The sequence below is a fragment of the Calypte anna genome, chromosome 1, assembly GCF_003957555.1.
Source record: "Calypte anna isolate BGI_N300 chromosome 1, bCalAnn1_v1.p, whole genome shotgun sequence".
NCBI lineage: Eukaryota > Metazoa > Chordata > Aves > Apodiformes > Trochilidae > Calypte > Calypte anna.
This window is the reverse complement of record NC_044244.1, coordinates 123503949-123524339: the sequence shown is the minus strand read 5'-3', so window position 1 is coordinate 123524339 and position 20391 is coordinate 123503949. Positions and strand designations below refer to the sequence as shown.

The window sequence follows — 20391 nt, the reverse complement described above, 5'->3', positions numbered from 1 at the left end:
AGATGTCCTTGGCAAAAAGATCAGTGATAAATGACTGGAAAGAGTGTGGAAAAGAAACACACTTTTCAGGCTTATTATTTTTTAAGAGCGCTTTTAGTATCTTGAACATATTAAGACATTAGAACAAAAGTAGTTTATGTCCTGAGGTAATTCCAGTTTGGATGCAAAAAGCTGAAGTTTTTTAACTTATATTTCAATGGCTTGACTTTGAATGAGAAAGCTGAGATCTGTGTCTAGAGTTAGACCTTTAGTGGAAAAGAACAAACAGCTGTTCCAAGTAATTATATAAAAAATGTGTCTTTATGACTATAGTCATCTGGCTTTATTACCTAAATGGTTACATCATTCTGCTATTGAAAAAAGCCCATTGCAATATGCACTGTCCAGTAACACTTGACAACATCCTCTGTTGTCTCACTGTATTGACAAAAGTAATATTTTAATTTTTCAGAAATGCTGGTGCTCACTATATGTGCAATAGTGAATAGAGAGTTACAGATTTTGACCTGGGTTACTACTACTAAGAACAGCTCTATGGACTCCTAGACTTGTAAAAGTGAGCAAACAAAACGTGTATCACTAATTAAAGTCCTCTTAATTGTTCTTCCAGTGTGTGTTGTATTAATATTTTCTGTACAAATTTTCTATGAGAAGCTTAAACCATGCTTGTCATATGAAAAACCTCAGACTGGCTCTCATGTCCACATTTGAGTGCTGTGGCTCAGAGAAGCAAATTAAGACCTTCTCCAACCATAATTTAACTGAGTAGTTGTGTGCAAAGGTGGCAGTGATTGTTTTGAAAGTGCTATTAGAACAGGAGGGACAGGATCAGCAATATTGGATTTTGCAAAAGGGAAGTGATGTGATCATATCACTTCAGGGTACAGACTGAAAAAAAAAAACAACTCAGTCTGCCCTTTGTTAGGCTACAGTGTAGTTTTGCCATAGGATATCCATTTGCTAGACAGAAATATAGTATCTGATCCTTTTAAGTCAATGCACATATGTTTCTCGAGTCTCTCACCTCCAAGAAATAGTATTAGTTTTTGCTTCAGGAGAGTGGGTAGATTGTGATTCCCTGCATTCAGGTGCTGTTTCTTTCAAAATCTACTATCTCTCTCCAGAGAGACTTCCTCAAACAGACTGGGATTAGGGCAATACCTCCTTCCTCTGCAGCTCCCACCCAGACACTGCTGCTGATACAGTGCCTTATATCAGAGCACACATAATAAAAAAAAGTGATTTCTTTGCCTGCAGAAAAGCTCATTTGTTTCTGCCTTCAAGCAAATTCTGAGATTTAGCCCAATGCTGCTGGCCAGCTCCTCAGTCAGTTATTCCAACCTGGGCTTTGCACGTTGACTTCCCCTCCTTTCTGCAGACTGACAAATCCCTACATAATACATCCTCCCTTTGGAGAGTATACAGAGAACAATAAGGCAGATTTGGCCTCAAAGCTGGAAGGCAGACTGAATCTGTTGCCTGACATTTTTTCATACAAAGGCACTCTCCATGAATGCCCTGTCATATCCAGTATGGGCAGTATATTTTCTAGGAAACCTCTGGTACTTAACCCTTTGCTAGTTAAAAATCAGGGGTCCTGCAGCTGAGATCATTCAGCTGCAAGCCTGCACCTACCTTTCAGTGTGTCAATGTCATAGAAAGCAGCAGCAAATCTGGTGGAGCGATGCGATGCAGAGCGGGAGTCTAAGTTGGCCAGACTTTTGAGTTTTAGCCTGCATTTCCATAGTTTCCAGTCCTCAGAGTGAGTGATGCGAAGCAGCTCTTCCAGGCTGGATGCTCTCCTGATCTGCTGTTCTGACCTCTCCAAGGCTGAAAGAGATGTCCTCTGGAAGAGAAGGGAAGGAAGTCAGAAAGACATTATTTTCACAGCCTGCCCCCAGTGCAGCACTTTTAGAAAAAGGCAGGATGTTACTGAGAGCAGCTGAGGATACCTGGGAAAACACGAGCCCATAGAGATGCCCCAGGCTTTGCTAGTGCCTGGCACCAGAAAAATCTGCAGCATCTGTGCCTAGATACATTGAGAAGGGGAGATACCCACTGCCTTAGCCTTTCCATCACAGCCACTACAGCTGTTTGACAAATCCCACATATCCTGGCTGCCTGGGGAGCCTGGCAGACACCAATCACTGCTGTGCCTGAACTGGCCACCACATTGGCATGAATTCTTGGTCACTCCTGTAGCCAAATCGAATCACAAACTCCATGCCAACCATGAAGCACCGCTGCAGGGCCAGATGATACAGCTGGGAGCTGCTATAGGTACAAGGGCTCACCCATGTGGCAAACACAGTGTTTAATATGCTGTAAAGTGCAGGATCCATCTGCCGTATCCCATCCTGACTTGCATTTGGGTCATGCCCAAGTCACCAAAAGAGGCTTCAGCCCAGTCTCAGCACTGTGGCTGTGCAGCAGCATTAGCACAGTCATAGCATTTTCCACCTCAGAGATGAAAGTGACCATTCCCCTCTCCCACAGGAAAACATTTCCTGCAGAGCCCTACTCCATCAGTTAAAAGTTGTCATTCGCTTCAAACATACCTGTTCAACAGAAACTCAATATTGCATAGCACCCCATAATAACACTGGTTTCCTTGGCTGCTGCTTTCTGACATCTGTGTCTGGGTCTCTTTCAAGGCATTTAGTATTTATTTCCACTGACTCATCACATCTGCCAAAAGCTATTGCCTCCAACCCAAGTAAAAGGTTATCTTCATAAATGTCTGTGCTGCACTGGGCTGCTGCTCTCACTTGTACTCTCTGATCCTGCAGTTGACTGTAGTTTTTGACTTGCAAATAAAGGACTGCACTGCCAGCTCTCATAAATAAAACACCAGTCCTTAAAGCCAAAGCTGAAATACAGGAAGCTGATGAGGTGTTCAGCAGCCTGCAGTCTGAACCTGTAGCAAGTGAGTGCTCTGTATAGGACTGGGGTGGGGGAAAAGGTCACTTATAAGAGGAATATTTTTTAATGAGATCTGTAACCCAGGCACTGGCTGCATCTGTTATTTGTTATTGAAACATCTGTGGCATTTATTTTGCAATGATACAGATGTTAGCCTGCACATACAGGCCAAGTTCGTTTTTGGGTAATTACCTTACACTGACATAAAATCCCCTGTGTAGTTCACTCAGAGCAAGTTATTTTCTTTTCTTTTATGCCTATACAAAACATTACATTGTGCTCTAATATTTCATTGTAGAGAGATTTGGGTTTCATAGGTGAATGGTTTCTCATACATTTCATATGTGGTGAAAACTGGAAACCCCATCTCAATACTTACAGACAAATAGGACAGAAGGAATGTGAATACTTAGCACCAGTAACTAAACTTCAAGATAGTTTTACAAACAAACTACCCTGATTTTTGCTGATCTAGAGAAAGATGAAATTCAGCTTGAGGTTGATGTGTCAAGGCTCATTAGTTCTAAGAACTGCAGCTTATATTCATTCTCATTCACAAAATGTCTCCTTGACCCTACAAAGCACATGAGTATAGGACCAGCCATTGTGTGGCAATGGGACCAAAGATATTGAAATGAACTCTATTAACCATTAACAAGACTTTTTCAGTCTTCTTACAGTAAAAAGGTGTTCAAGTTGAATCAGCATCCAAGACTTCTAAACTAGATTTAAATTCTAGTGAACCTGTAAAATAAGATGACAGTAATTTACAGAAGACATATCGCTGCACTTCTTGTAAGGATCAGTAGTTTGGGACTGGCCTTTCCATTTCTTTTACTTAAATATCAAGAGCTCTCAATTGTGATTATTATATTACCAGAAAAAAAATTTAAGCCAAAGATCAAAAAGAAGAGAAAAAGTACAGATGCCTCATTATGGTAAGAAAAGATCTCTGTGCTTATTTAAAACAAAATTTGTACCGCTTTGAGGATTCTCGAAGTTTTAAATCTCATAAATGTGGGCTGAGTACACTGAAATTAACTGACTTTATGCCCTGACAACTAGTATTGTGTAGAAAGAGGAACGAGTAGTAGAAATCATTTTTATACCCCCAAAAATGCATCTCCAATAGGACTTCAAATGTGGTAATTAAAAAAATGTACCTCTAATACTGATGCATTGTAGTGGTGTTGACAACGCCTGCCTACATATGCAGGTTGTTCCTTCTCTTCTGCTGCTGTTTTTCCATATATTGCAAACTGGAGGACTAAGGCCAAAGGAAATGGAAGGAGCAGTGCTCATTACAGAATTCCCTGTTCAGTCATCAACAACGTATCCTAATTAACTAAACGATGATGATCCCAAACTCACACAGACCCCTTGGGACTGAGCTAATTCTTCTCTGTCAACTCCAGCTGTGCTCGGTGTTGTCTGGATTCTTCAGCCCTGAAGTGAATCTGTTGCCTCTACTTTCTCCATGTTTCCCAACACCCATCCAAGCTCTGCAGTTTGATGTGCTTGCCAGTTGCCTACTAGCTCAATGCCAAAGTAATTGTCTTCCTTCTTATTTTCCTTCTACTGACAAGGAACAGCTTTTACAGCTGATTTTATAACTCCTTCTCAGGAATCCCTAGCCAGTGAATAATTTCCTTATGCCCTTTCCCATAACAACAGCACTGAGATAAAGTGCAGACTCTCCCTCTGGGCACTACTGACATGAGGCAAGATGATGAGCAGAAGACACTGCTAAATTTTAAGGGGGGTCTGCATCCCACATAGTTGTGGGTTTTTACAGTGTGGGCATCTATTTTGTCTGTGAGTTAGTTACTCTCAGCTTCCTCTATAGCCAAGAAAGGAATATTGACCCTTTACTGCATGTTTCATTTGAAATCACCTTGAAAGTCTTTCTGCAGACTGCCCAGCAAGCCCAGGCTCAACACATTAAAAGAGGTATTCGTGAAGTGGATCTTTGATTGAACAAATCTCACCTCAGCTACCTAGATTATAAAATATCTGAAGAGAAGTACCTAATTTTGTACCAATCTGCCTGAGCACCAAAACATGAGCGGTGAGTTTTGTGTTTGCTTCGACTTCTTTGAGACTACTACATTACCCTCACCTAAAATGTTCTTTTTAACACTTGCTAGAGCACAGTGTTCAGTATCTATAATGATGTCCCTCATCCTTATACAATTTAACCCCAAAGCTAGCCATCTAGAACTTCAAAGCATTCAAAACTAAAAGCTTAGAAAATAAATATAATTATTTTTTAAAAAATAGTGTGGAAGAGGCATCAGCCCCATCAAGAGGGCACAGACCCACAGCCTCACACTGCAGACTGAATGCCTTCTCCTGATGCAGCACAGCACAACTCCGTAGCATGTGGTCACACAATCATTCTGAAAGCATTCATTTCTGACCATCCTGTTTTGAAAAGGATAACACCAAATGAAAACACAGAATATCAGATCTCAGCTAATACCATGGATGACATGCCATAGGGCTGCTAGCACTGCACAGATGGGGAGGCCTCTTTCATGTACTGCAGTTTAAGTTCAAGTCCTGTTTAGACATAGACAAGCATACTCTGGCTGACTGAAAAGCCCCACTTAGAACCATGTGGCTTTTCACAGAATGATGAATGAATGTTTGAAAATATGATATTCAGTGGACAGCAGTTAAAATCAGTGTATGAACAGGAGAGGAGCTCCTGACCCAGCAGCAGAGCTGGGGGAGGCATACAGAGAGGTCAGACCTCCACTGACATTTTTGGGAGATCCAGATGCTCACAAAAAGCAAGAGGAACAGAGCTGCCACCCACCTGTTTCTTCTGAATATAGCCATCTGCACATGCTGTTTCCCACTTTTCAGATGCTCCTACCTCCTTTTCTTAGGCTTTCTCTGGTAAATACAGTCCTTCCTTCCAGGTTCCTTTTCCTATTGTCCACTCTGCTCTCATCATCTTGTACTGCTTTGATCCCACTGTGCTTTTACAGTGTTTATTTTTACTACCTCAGGCTGAGCTGTTCAGCCTTCTGGTGCAAAGGAATATCCATTTTTCTCCCTGCTATACCCTCACTCCACTTCCCTTAGGCTGGGCCCAGATTTTAGTTGCCAGCTGGATGAGCCATCACCACTGTGGTAGTTGTTGGTTGAAATGGATGCAACCTAGAGGTGGAGCAGGAATTCACTGCATTTGATGTGGTTCACATGGGCAGCAAAATTATGACCTCTGACCTCAGAAAGCTTAAAATATACATTAAGGGTTGAGAGAGAAAGAAAGTAGGGAAGGAGCAATTGGCAAAGGGGCAGGGCGACATCCTTTACATGCTTCTAAAATGAACAAATTACTTCTGGAACTATAGATCTGTAAAATTCTAAATATCCTAAACTTTCAGTAGCCATAAATGTGCACCCTGGAGTCAACCAAATACATAGATTCCCACAAGAAATGTTTGCCTAGAACTCATCAATAACAAATATCGAAAATACTTTAAGTAAGTACTTCCTCATCTCTTCAGCTTGCTGCTGCTCATAATACCATTTTTCTAAGTATCTAAAAATGGATCCCATACTCAGAGATAAAAATCAGATTCATATCTAAATGAAGTTGTATGTTTTTCATAACACTGACCTCTGATAAGTTCCAAAACTATTCTTCAGCTCAAAGAGGAATATCTATTTTCCTCTATTTGGGCTATGAGCAACATCACTGACAGACATCAGGAAATGATAACATGGGTTAGCATTGTGATTTTTGGATAATTACAACTTTTGTCCTTCCAAAAGAAACCCTAATGGGCAATCTGTCTTCCTAGCAATCTCAGATGCCAGAAAAACCCTAAAAGAAGTTAGCATTGGAAAGGAACAAGAGAAAAAGCAGTGGTGCATTCAGTGCCCTTTTGGATGCTGGCTTAAATCAGGCACTGAGTTCATTGCCCTCTTGATTCATACCAGTCACACATTTGGCTTACACATCATGTCTTACAGATGCACAATTCAACACATAGTCTCCACTGTTCAAACTGGACCCCTTCTTGAGATTTTGCATTGACAGTCTTCCATCAGATACTACAGCTCAGCAGCTTTGACTTTTGCTCCATGCTCACAATCTCCTATGTTTCTTGTCTGAGAAAAAAATATCCTTACCTTTTCCAACTGATTACTGAGTCAGCAGAACCCACATTTGCACAACCCCCTTTTTTGCATGTGTCAATCTTTCCAGCCTGACACAGAAAAACTTTGCATTCGTGATCTCCTGGATGTAATTTAAACAGAGGAGAGATGAGTAGAATACAGCAGTAAAAGAAAAGGCCACTACAGTCCTAAATCTATTGGAGGACCTGAAGCCCAAACACATGCCTAGGACTAAAAAATGTGGGTTTTTTTCATAATTCCTACTTCAGAAAACAGATACATGGTGAATAGTATTTTGTCTGCAAGAGAAGGTAAAAATAAAGGTTAGCCAAAATCTGTATTTTACTCAATCTGAAGAAAAGTCCTGCTTGTATTTCACTTTCTGCTCAAGCACACCCACTGTCCCAAAGAATGCATCTTGAAAGCTTGCACATTTGATTACCTTCCCTAAGCCCCAGGCTTGCAGTCCTTATCTACAGTGTGATATAAACCTCTGCTCAAAGGTAAAACCTTTAAGAGCTCTTCTGAAAAGGAATATTTTTCTGCGTTAGGGTCACTGCAGAAATACCAGTGGAAATCTTCACCAGTGTCACTCCAGCTGGGGCAGGACAAATGATCAAGGAACCTCTCAATAATTGTGCACTGTTTTATCACAGTGGTTAATCAATAAAAAGAAGGTAACAGCTTTTTCTTGCCAGTGGAACCACATTAGAGCAGCATAACACAGACTGGTGATTCTCTTAATGCCGTTGTATCACAAACATGGCCAAACAGGTTTATGCTAAGTTCAGACAAAACCTTTCAAAATTAACCAGTCTGAAGGGGAAGTTTAATTGCAAACTAAAGTATTGCAAACTTGGGTATTGACAAAGAGTACCAGCAGCTTGTGAGGACATTTTGAATCTTTATGTGAGTGCTGTGTGCTCAAAAGAGTAGTAGAAGCTCAGTTCAAGGGAAGCTGTGTGGAAGACAAAGACTTGATGTACCCAGAAGTTAAACTCTCCTCTTTTCAGTGCTACCCGGAGGCTATTCTCAGAACTAGATTCAGACCAGTTTAAATACTAGGGAGATGATTCATAGCCACATGAAAATAGCAGGAAATATGCTGCAATGTATGCTACACCTGAAAATTATCTCATTTTCTCTTGTGATGCTTTCTTCAAGGTGTTTTTATGACAATGTATGAGCTGATCATAGTTATGGGCTAATCTCGCAAAGAATGCTTGCAGCTCCCTGACACTCCACGATCATTGAAAGAAAAAAAAAATTAAAAATCTGATTCTATGGGTTATTCACCTGACTGATTATGAACTAGTTATCTGAGACTCCTTTTATAGTTAATGGAGAAAAATAAGTCCATTGGGTACACATTCATCTCTTTCTAAAGTCTGTTGGATAAACTGTGCCCCCAAACTGCCTCATTCTTTCCTCTGTTGCTGAAGCAGACGTCAGCAGATCACTGGCTCTGTTGTACTTAAGTGACCTGAATACCACTCAACTGAGAACTGTCAAATGAGATTAAATCCCCTCTCTTTATCCAAAGCACAAGGCAATTTATGAGGTAGAGTGGTCATTTTTTTCTCAGGTACACAAATATAAACAATCAGGCCGTGCAACTGCACTGGGACCTGGGACCAATGCCATCACTGGCAGCTGCCTGAACAGAGGAAAGTATTTCATTACCAGCCCCAAAGCCATGGGGTTGTTGCCCAGCTGTGTCTTACAGTACACAGCTGAGCTGATGAGGCCAGGGAACTGCAAGGGAGTTCTTGTGAATAAGTCTTGTTCTCTCCTGGCAAGGAAATAGGTCTTGCCTATGTGATGACAATACAAAGATCTACATGGCATCTGAAAGTCTCATGTTTGTCCATTTTCTTGGTAAAGATGAGAGGCTTGTAAGGAGTCTTTGTAGCAAAAAATCCTTTTGAGGATTTTCATTATCATTAGTAGTACTTTTAGCATTACTGTGCCTCCTAGGAGTATGGAGTCAGGTGCAAACAGAAAACAAAGAGATGATCCCTAAACTGGTGTCTATACTGAAGTAAAAGACATGAGAAAACAGAGAAAGGCATTAATCTAAAGGGAACACAGAAAATATTGCTCAGAGTGATGTGCCAAGACTTTGAGATAGCAGAGGCTCAACCATCGCCAGATTTTATCATAGCAAAAATTGTCTGTGATGTAGTATCTTGTATCTTTGGGGTGTTGCATAAGGGATAATGAAATAGTGAGAGAATCTTTTACAGCTTGAAAACAGAAGGCCTGCAGGAATCACTTACTGCCTTATCAACAAGCAACTGCATCATTCTATAAACATCTAGCACAAGGCATCTAACTCTACCACATGTCTGACACATACTAATGTGCACTAATTTTATCATCACCATTACATTGCATTTCTGAGGAGAGAAAGATAACCACAGTTATAGTGTTAATAACCTGGAGGGACATGCTGCTTATAGTGGGGACAAGTTTAGGTCCCGTGAGGCAGGACTTCCAGCTGTCACTTTTTTAAAAGGGTGCTTTCTTCAGTGAGAAATTTATTGAAAGTGTACAGCTATATTGCCCAAGTATAGAGAAAAAACCATGCAGCTGGGCTGAATTTCTTCTTTATGAGGTTGGAAATGACCTCAAAATTCTTTTCCTAAATAAATAACTAAATAAAAAAATTAGGAAGGACTCTACTATAATTGAGAAACCCAAGGATTGAATTAGACATACATTAGTCAAAGATGTTGGGATTTTGAGGCTTTGGAGGTGAAGTACCAGGGCAGCACTTTTTGTTTTTCAAAGCCCCCTCAGACAATTGATGCTTTGATTTGACTGATAATATTTTCAGCTGCATTCATTTCTACATCATTTTCATCAGCTACATGGAAGGGAGACTCCATATAACTCTCACCGGCAAAAATTCTCAAGTATCTGATATGCCATGTCTGGCTGTAATGCCCAGAAGAGGTACTCCTGCTCTGCTTCCAGAGCAGGAAATTGTACTCTGAGTGAAAAACCCGAAGGTCACCTCTTCACCCTCATCAGTGCCTGCTTGTCCAGAAAAATCTCAAGGACTGAAGAGCAGGCATGAGAAAAAACATCTTTTTTGTCCACAACCACAGCCTAGGAAACTCTTCCCCTGCCTGCCTGAAGAGTCTGGGCCGTGCTTTCTCTCAGGAAATGACGACTGTGTGATCACAAAACTTCATCCTGAAGTCCTGTGTGTATTGCTGCTGAAAGAAGAACTGCACAGAGCCCTATAGGAAGAGCAGTGGAGAACTAGCAGACCACAGAGAGGAGTGTTGGATATGCTAATTGTCACATTTCTCACTGATACAGTTATGATGTTTGAAGTTCTCTTTTGAAAAAACATGTTAACCAAGACCCGAAACTGGAGGAGAAACACCTTCTAAGCTGCTCCAACTCTGATGTTCAGTGTGGTAAAAAGTTCCCTCCAGGCTCCTCTTGAGAACCTGCCTCCTTGAGCTCCATCCTCACTTCCAGTGAAGACAGGAAACTTAATTACCTGTTTCCTGAACTCAGTGATCAAGGTAGTGATAAAATAGCTTCTACTTTAGCTTATGATAGGTTTTCACAAGTAAATCATATTAGCTACACTGTGACTTCAAGAGAACAGCTGCTTTATATTTGGAAGGGCCTTTTCAACTAGAATAGATCTTCTGTGGTACTACAGCAAACACAAATCAGATGCCTTGCAATTCAGTAGCATGCTTACATTATTAAAATCCCTTGAGATAAGACGTCTTGGTTGCTGTTTTCTTGGCTTGAATGAAACAAAATAATCAAAGGAAAGAACTGATAATATCAGAATTGCCCATAATTTTGTGAAAACATAAATCTTGGGATATTTTTAAATTTTTTCATGTCCAAAACTATCAGAGACTGATAATATTTATTCAAAGTAACTCTTAACAACTATATGCTTTTATCCATTTACCTCTTTATACACAAAGAAGGGAGTTTTTTTCATTCAAGAAATATTTTGAGAAACAGCTACAACTCTCATTAAACAAATATTTCTTCCCACAGCTAGATCTTTGGGCTCTCGTGGGAAACATCCTCATAGCAGCTGAAGTGTGATTTTAAAGGTAATAACATTCACAGCTAATCTTTTGTTGTCTGTGATGGCAAAGCTGGATGGGAGGGTGGGAGGAAAGAGTATGTTTGCTATGATATGGAGTTTCTTCTTGTTCAAGCCATCATCTACACTGAGAGTTTACCTTCAGGTACCTCCTAGGGTGATTATGCAAGGTACCTTTTCTTGGTCATTGAAAGAACAAAGATGGATTGTTACAAATGTCCAGGGTGGTAATTCACTGATGTATCCCAAATGCTACTGACAGCTTTGGGAGTCTTACATTTTCTGAACCCCTATCTGTCTGCTTGTTCATATTGTCTTGCATTACTATAACCTGTTCAGGAAACCCTGATGCTCAGTACAGAGCACATTATGTAGCACATACTTCATCATACACAATGTTAGGTGCTAGTCTAACAAAGTGAGAGGATATACATGTCAAAAATAGTACATTATAAGTCTTTAAAGAGTGTGTTGAGACAGTGGTCACCTTCTTTTGATATATATCCATTCTCTGGAAGGCACAAGGCTTTGGACACTGAGTGGAATGTTTCAGTAACAGAGACCTGAATTAAATCAGAAGACTATATATTATTTTAGTACTTGAAAATACATTTTTTCTTAATATGATGAAGGTTCTTTCAGTTAGTGCTTTCATTGGTTTCTGGGTTTGTCCCAAGACACTTTATTAAATGTTTTGGAAGGGTGACTAGCCAATTGGATGGCTGAGTTTCAAAATGTCACTTCACAAAGCAAAGCCATTGCCAATACTGAATGAACTTATGTTACCCCAATCACATGCACACATTTTCCTGGAATTGTAAGTTTTCTTAAGTAATATTTCCCTACCAGTTCATAAAAGTATCTTAGCTTGGTTTCTGAGTCCCATTGCTAATTAAAGTGAAAAGTTTTGCCTGCTTGAATGGCACATTCTCTACGTACAACATGACATATGATACAGTAACATGATGCAACTTTTTTGCAATTCAACCAGACCTAAATAGAATTCCCTCCAGAGCTGCATGCAAATAGTGACCATGCTGCTGTCAGTGACAATGAATTCTCAAAACAAACTGAGCGCACTTCCCATCTGAAAGCATGGCTCAAACAAAGCCATCCTGACCTCCTGGCATTAAGGAAGAGAATCACCCCTTACCAAACCCATGTGGCACCCAAATTCCTATTGCAAATGCTGTATGTTCAACTGCACATCTGCTGTGCTCAGTGTGCCTCTGTCAAAGAGCCTATACCTTAGATGATGTTCTGCAATTGGCTGAGTGGTTGCTTGTAGAGAGACATTGTCAACCAGGTGCCTTGAATTGCCAGTGAGTGGGTGTGAGTCCACCTGTGCCTGATTAGGACAGGCCCCTATTGGGCATGAGCAAGGCCAGGGGGCCAATAAAGGTGGGACACACACCCACAGAAGGCACCTCAGCTCACTCTTGCGTGAGGCATGGAGAGGCCAGCAGCTCATCGAGCCTCTGGAGCAAGAAAGGCTCTTCCTGCTACACTTCTACCCTGGAAGCGCTGTGTGGTGGCTGGAGTCCTGGAAGAGACCAGCAGCTCGTCGAGCTTCAGGAGCAAGAATGGCTCCTCCCGCTACAGTTGCTCATTTGAAGTCACATTTTGGGGGAAAATAGAAAAATACATTCAGATGTCCTTCAGGAAGCTGATTTTTTCTTCATGTGAGCAAACTAAAATACCCTGCTTAGTTGTGTATCTAGTCATTGATACAGAAAGCCATGTATAGCTCTTTCAATAGGATATTTTTAAAAAAAAGCAAATTCTTCTTGGTCTTCCCATCAGAAAATTCGGTCAAAATGTGCTGGGCAGGTAGAGAGCAGGTGGAGAAGTAGGTAAGGGACTGGCACATAGTGAGGGGAGTAATAAATTCTTAAGGAATAAGGGTTTATTTAGGTAAGGTATCATATTGAGTTTACTTCCTTGCAGCAAAATATTATGGGTCATCCTTCCTACCCCAGCAAAGCCTGGAACTACATCTCACAGCTATGCCCAAGAAACAGCAATGAACAATTTTGTAAACAGACTTAATTACCATCAGAGAAATGCCTAAAAAACCCACAAATACCAGTAAGACAGTGATAACTATAAAAATTAGTGCACAAGAAAGAATAAATTAGTTATCACCTACAAAAAAACTGTACCCTATTTGTTTTTCCCACACACTGAGATGTTGTCCACAGGAGCCAGGACACAAGTAAACCTTACTCAGCTGCAGTCTGGAGTAGAGACAGCTGTGGTCAGAACAAAGTTTGCAAACACAACAGCAGAGGTCTCACAAGCCAAAGTTTGTACCAGTTTATGGGTGGGTTGCTTTTTGGTTTTGGGTGGTTTTTGGTTTTTATTTCAAGCAGGCTATTTCTCTGCCTCCTGTGGAAGCCTGCATCAATACCACCACATCAGAGGTTGGAAACAATGCGAATGCCTGTGAGGGAAAAGGCATAAATGGGCTACATAAAAGTAGAAAAAAACAACACTCGCCGAGCCTGAGCTGATTGCTTTTTTTCTTTGCCTTGTGACCACAAATTAACAGAAAGTTGCTCCACTGCCCTTGGAACCTGCCTTCCTGCCTTTCTTTGGTGTTTCAGAGCGTTTCAGATGTGAGCCATGACTGATATCCAAGTTTAATTAGCAAGTTTTTAATTAGCGAGTGTTGCATCTGATTTATAAGAACTGCTTGATATTGTTTCCAGAGCTCTGCTCTATCCTCAGACATTACATTGCTAGCTGAGATGGACAGGACTGGAAGGACAGCTTGGAGATATATATATATATATATATATATATATAATTTTTTTTGGTTTTTTGTGTTTTTTGTGTTTTTTTTTGTTTTTGTTGTTGTTTTGTTTGTTTTTTTTTTTTTGTTATTTCTCATAGGTGAGAACTGCTTTTGATAAAGTAGCAGCATGTTGGTAGTTTCCAAATTGATAAGAGCCAAGGACGGATGCCATGTGGCATGGTAACAATGCAGATTTGTTCTCCTATCTTTCACCGTACCTTGTCAAGGCAGTAGCAGATAAGTCAGAACAAATTGGCTTTCCTCACAGCCTGTCTGATAGCTTCCCAGTCCTGAAGGAAAAGCACAGATGATCATTGCTGCAGGAGTGTTGCAAACACCCTTTCACAAGTTTTTGGCTCATCATGCCTATCAGAGGTGGTAATCAAAAAGAATCAAAACTGGCAGTTACAAAACTAGGGTAATAAAATACTTCTGAAAACCACAATTTCATTATCTGTATTTAAAAGAGCTTGCAAACTTTGAAACGAAGATGGATGTGAGGGTGAAAAGCCTTCTTTAAACAGAGAAGTTGTTTCCAACAAACTTTAGAGTTCCTTCTTCTTGCTGTTGAGCAGTTTGTTGTACTTCCAGGAGTTGCCTTTGAGGAAGAGAACCCACGAGACAGATTTGTTAGAATCTCTCTTTTCTAGAAACTGAGCAACATTTGCAAGCAGTTATCAGAGAGCTGTGTACATCTATCTGGAAAACAGTGTCAGTTGTAATCATAGAGACAAAAGCTTATGTCCAGCTCTGCTGCTTAGGATTCTTTGCAGAGCTCTGTCCGGTTTTGTTGTACAGACAGATTGCAGCTGGCTCCAGGAAGGGAGAGGTGCAAAGAGCTTCCCCTTTTCTTTTGCTAACAGTGTGGTGGCTCTTCAGTGTTTCCATACCTTCCCAGGGACAAAGCATTCTCCACTCAGGTGGTCCAGAGACCGAAGATCATGGGAATCTATGTGCCACCAGCAGACAGGGACTATGCACCAGCTGTGCTTGTAAAGTAGCTTTCACCTCTGCCCAGCTCACAGTGGCAAAACCTAAGAATCACAGAATGGTTTGGGTTGGAAAGGACCTTAGCGACCATCTAGATCCAGACCCCCTGCAGGGCAGGGACACCTCCCACCAGACCAGGTTGCTCAAAGCCCCATCCAGCCTGACCTTGAACACTGCCAGGGAGGGGGCAGCCACAGCTTCCCTGGGCAACCTGTGCCAGTGTCTCACCATATTTTTTAGAAAAAATATGACCACTCGAGACTGCATCAATGCTTAGTGCAGAACTGAGGAAAAGGCTTAGCTGTGAAAAAGGAGTGCAAGTAACAGAGAGCAGCCATGTTTACCTACAGGGCTGTGCGTAACTGATCCCTCAGCTTTCTGATCGGAAAGCAATTTTCTAGTCCAATGATAATCCTCAGACCTGTGAGCTGTGGATTTCTCCCTAATGAATCAAAGTATGGCTCACCATAGGGAGAGGACATCTGCAAAAGGAAAGGGCTGTGAGTGTGTTATAACTGGGGCATTACGAGTTTTCTCTTTCCTTTCCCCTAACACTTTATTAATAACGTAAAGGGCAGAATAGGGGAGGGAGACCCAGATTTTCAGAGATCAAGAACTTGCAGGTTCATTAGAGAGGCAGTTTTAGCATTGGAAGGCAGGAGCAGGTCTGACAGACCATTGGCTTTTCTTGGCAAAAAGTGGCCTCAGCTACAATGAATATGGGATATAGCTTTTTGCATCTAATTTTAAAAATCTGGAAAAAGGAACCTATGTCTGTCATCACTCTAGGAGAGGATAAATGTGGGGAGGAGAGAAAGGAAAAAAGACAGCAAAGTTCATAGGTGTCCAACTGAGGGATTCCAAAATGTAAGAGGCTGTCAGGACAAAACTTCAGCAAGGAACTTTTAAAGCATTTCCTGAAAAAAAAAAGAAGAAAGCGTATTCTTCAGAAAACCCATGTGGTACTTTAATTGTTCAATGAGGATTTCTTGTGTCATGCTGACATCCTGAATCAAGCCACTAGCATGCAAGTCAGAGCCTTAATGTGAGTAAAGCAGAGGAGTCCTGCCTGACACCTGTGCTGTCCCTGCCCACCGCTTCCCATCCTGAGACTGTTTTCCATTTGTTTATAACACTGCCAGACAATCGATGTTCAGGATGAAACTTTCCAAGCCAGATGTCTCCCTCAAAATTATTTTAATACATTTCTTGCTTTCTCTGTCAAAATGGCTTGACCACAGTTGAGAATGAACCTCCTTTGCTATCCATGCAAAAACATTTTCTGGCAACCTTGTCTTTGTAAATGTCTGGGGTATCCCCACTGTACAGTACTGATGTGAAGCTTTGACACCTGAGGAACCTTTGTTTGCTCAGATATGTTTGCTGCTATCTCTGCAAAAATCCACCCAAACATAAAAACTTCTAAGAGCAACAGGAGACAGTTGTCAGTGCTTAGTAGCCAGATGGGGTCTGTGCTGACCCCACTCCATCCAGGAGTGGAGCAGGACAGGGGTGAAGGCCACCCAGGTCCAGCCCATGGGGCTAATTGCTGGGGGCTTGCCCTTCTTTAGCTGCAGGTGTTGGACATCCAGGAAAAAGAAGATGCCAGATTTGACTGCAGAAAGGGAAGGAGATGAACATTCACAGAAGAGGGCAACATTGGCCAAGGAGGCTGAGAGCATCTGGGGAGACCAGAACTTGAAACTGGGCAACAGGAAAAGGAAACTGGAAAGTCCTAACCACAGAGACAAGGGGAGAACGTAGGGATGGAGGAGGGAATGGAGGCCTATGCTCAGATACAATTGGAAAGCAAAAGGATCTGGCAGGGGAGTCCCTTAGGAACTAAGACAAAACTCCTGAGGATCTGAGAGAGAAGCAGGACATTCCTACACAGGAAGAAGCAAGTGGAAAGGAGGACGGCACATGGAAAGCATAGATGGGAATTCAGCAAGGAAACTGAGACCCTGAGTCCTGGAGGTAAGGAAACAAGGGTCAAATGCTGGAACTGGATCAGGTTAGGAATGAAGAGAGGAAAGAGGAACTGGACCTGATTGGCAGGAGACAACAATTGTGAACGTGGGAAGATGGTGTTTCTGAAAGGCTAGGAAAAACAAACACAATGGAAATACTGGCTGAATCGTGGCAGCTTGTATGTAGGATTTTATCATCCACAGCATTCATTAGATTATTTGTGGAAGAGGGTTAAGAGAGTATTTAAATCCTTATTCCCCCCAACCTCTATCACATAATACCACATTGACACCACCTGATAGTTTAAACCATCAGCAGGTTAAAAGCTTCACTTGTCTTGGACAGAGCTCATCTACTTGAGCTCATGTAATGGGGAGGGGAAGAGGTTGCTGGTGTTTAGCCCTCCTTGGGCCTCATAATTGCATATTACTTGCACCCAGACTTGGTTGTTTTTATCTAGCCAACACTGCTATGGGTCTGAAGGAACTTTAAAAAAATAAGGTATGGTAAATGAATGCAATACATCATTTCTGTGTTCTGCAAATGCAGTTTAAGGTGCAATTAGCAAGAATAGGCATAACCCTGTATACTATTAAACACTGTAATATGAAGGATTTTTTGTGGGGTATATCCACATACATAAACACACAAAAGCTCATAGGTCATACATTCTGAAAGAACCCAGAAATCTAACATACTATGTAAAACATTAATTGAAAAATATTCAGCATCTTAGCCAAAAATCTGTCTACACAGAAAGAGCCAAAACAAATGGAAAACCAGTCTTTTTTTGTGACAATCAGCAACCAAAGCATGTGAAACAACCCTTTTTAGTGTGAACTACATAATATCTTCAGGATAGTCTTGGAAGCTAGCACTGAACTGTTATTACATCCAATACTCTGTAGCTAGCCTGGTTTCTTGAGAGTGGTAGCTAAATTACTGCGAATGCAATTACAGATGCACCTGGGTTGGATGGACAGTGATATCACAGTGAATAATCTGGAAACCAGTTCAAATTAGCTAGAGGAGTTTGTGCATTTCTTCTAGGCGGAGTGGATATGGTTTCAAAATTTAATTAAAAAGACTAACTAGCGGTTTACTATAATGCTGAATAAACTTGTTTCCCATGTAAGGACAGAATTACCACCACTGCCAGTTAGCCAGTGGTTACTATTCCACATTAGAAGGCACTTTCTGATTTAAATAAAGTGATTCCTACATGTGAGAAACCAGCGATTTGCCACGCAATTCCCTAAAGGTAACATATATTAGACGGATTACTCCGGTCCTAATGCCTTCAAAGCACTGATTGCTGAGGTTGTAAATTAAAAGCTTGTGAATGGGGAGCAGGCTAAGGCAGTCATTAGTCACCCTGAGGCACACATCTCTCACCACTTCTTGTGCTGGCAACAGCAGCTTGCAATTAAGCCCAGAACTTGAGCATTTCTTTTCTAAAACGCAGGTCAGCAGGCAGTGCAGTCTGCAGAGTAGTGTGTGGTCATCTCTTGCAAGGGGAAGGTTTTCTGAACTGAAAACAAAAGTATTAGCTTGTTTTGCTCTATCTGTGAGAAACAAATAAGTTGTTCTGGACCACACACTGAATTAATCATTTTTGGGTACTGCACATGTAGAAGCTTGTTCCAGTTTTTGTTCTCATTTTTCTAAATTATTGCCCTGGATTTTCTCACAATATCACAGAAAGTCAGATCTGAAAAAATCCTACTCTCAAGGTGAGGCTTCGGCTTAAATTTTGTTGCATGCATTATATTCAAAAGAAAGGCAATGTGTTCTATTATTACCAGTTACTCTTTAAAATAAAGTTTTGGATAACATCCCTTAATAAAATGAAAGAAAAGCATTCCTCTGGTTTCTGACAAACAAGTGAACAACTGATGAACATGTGTTTTTACAGGAAAATTTTCAATACCAGGATACTAATTCCTGCAATTATAAATACCTGACAAAATATTTTTAAGAGTGTATTTAAAAAATATTCCAAATGCTCTGACTTGCATTTGTGTTTAGACTTTGCTTTTATTTTTCATGACTGACTGACACTGAAAGTTTGACTTAAGAACAAAGTATACAACAAGTACTTAATAACTGGTAAAAAGACACAAAATATTAAACAGCCATTTAGATTTAACTTCTTTACAGATTCTCTTTCCTCTCTTGCTGCTAAACATTTATACAATTAAAATATCACAAAAAATCCCAAGCACCCAAACAGCAAAAATAAAACCACCTTGCACACTAGATGTATGTAATTCTGGCAATTTGGGTTATTAAGAATGAGAGTAAATAAAGATCACCTACCTTTACAGATCCATTCTCATAGTCAGATCCTTGCAGCAGATGTAGAAATGAAACTATGAAAATGTTCACAGTTGCCCACGGTTTGAACATTCTGATGTTTAAAACCCACAGGTTACAATGCAGTCGTCGTCATACAGCTAGAGGCTGTTTCAAAATGCATTTCTTTATCAGCAATACAAAAAAAAAAAAAAAAAAAAAAAAAAAGCTTCCAGAAAATTTCTCTTATAAACTCACAAAGGATTCCAACATGTGAGAGTAAATATCTGGCTCTTTGCAGCTCAAAACAATTGTAAGTTCATCTAAAGAATCTCATTTCTTAGAGCAGATTTTAGATACACTTGAAAGCAAATCATGATAAGGGTTTAAACAGATATATATCTGTACATATGCACAAACACCTTCACAAGTGATTAGGTATGGATTCCAGTTACTGAAGTTTATATATCTTCCATCAAGGCAAAAAGAGGCATTCAAAATCCATCTGTGGTCCAGAAAATGTAAGAAATCTGCTCTATTCTGTGTTCCGTGGTACAGCAGCCTTTTAAGATGGTAGTGTAATGGCCAATGTTTTGAGCTAGAGAGCTGTAATCCAACTCTGTATTAAAACTTTTTTCACAACCTTCATGGAAGCTTGCAGAAGCATGTGTCTTAAATCTGATACAGACTTTGGCAGCAACACAGTCAAATTTTGGCTCTAATCCCATTTTGTTCCTACCAATAGCATAACAGTTTTTAAACTAACTGATGCAATCTAGGCTCCCATTATTTTAAAGAAGATTACCTGAAACATGAAACTTCAGCACACGTTCTTACACAGCACACATATTTTAAGATACTTCTTTAAAAAAAAAAAAAAAAAAAAAGGGGGGAGGGAAAAGAAAAAAAGAAAAGACTGACTCTCCTTAATGTGTTCTATCTTATGTGGCACAGGGTTTTCTGAATAGATTTTTTTAAAAGGGAAGTTAAAAAGTTATCTTTGACAACAAAAAAGGTTCTTGGTATTTTTTGTAATGAAAGCTCATGAAGCTACAGATATAAAAGGAAAAAAAAAATACTGCAGCAGAACACAATCATTATTTCTGCCTCAAGGTGTGTGCATGTTTTCTCTGTATATTTCCACAATTTAAAACCAAAATGGAGATTTAACATTTAAAATTATAAC

General features: G+C 40.4%; 1 protein-coding gene across 1 annotated transcript in view; it reads right to left on the bottom strand.

The window, feature by feature from the left end:
- The window catches only part of VEGFD (vascular endothelial growth factor D), a 31476-nt gene extending 11650 nt beyond the window's left edge, over window positions 1-19826 (bottom strand). Inside the window, exons 1-2 of the mRNA XM_030451155.1 lie at window positions 19230-19826; window positions 1636-1846 (exon numbers count right to left, since the gene is read on the bottom strand). Coding sequence (XP_030307015.1) covers window positions 1636-1846; window positions 19230-19319 — 301 coding nt within the window. The 5' untranslated portion in view covers window positions 19320-19826. The remainder of the gene's footprint in view (window positions 1-1635; window positions 1847-19229) is intronic.
- Window positions 19827-20391: the final 565 nt, after the last annotated feature.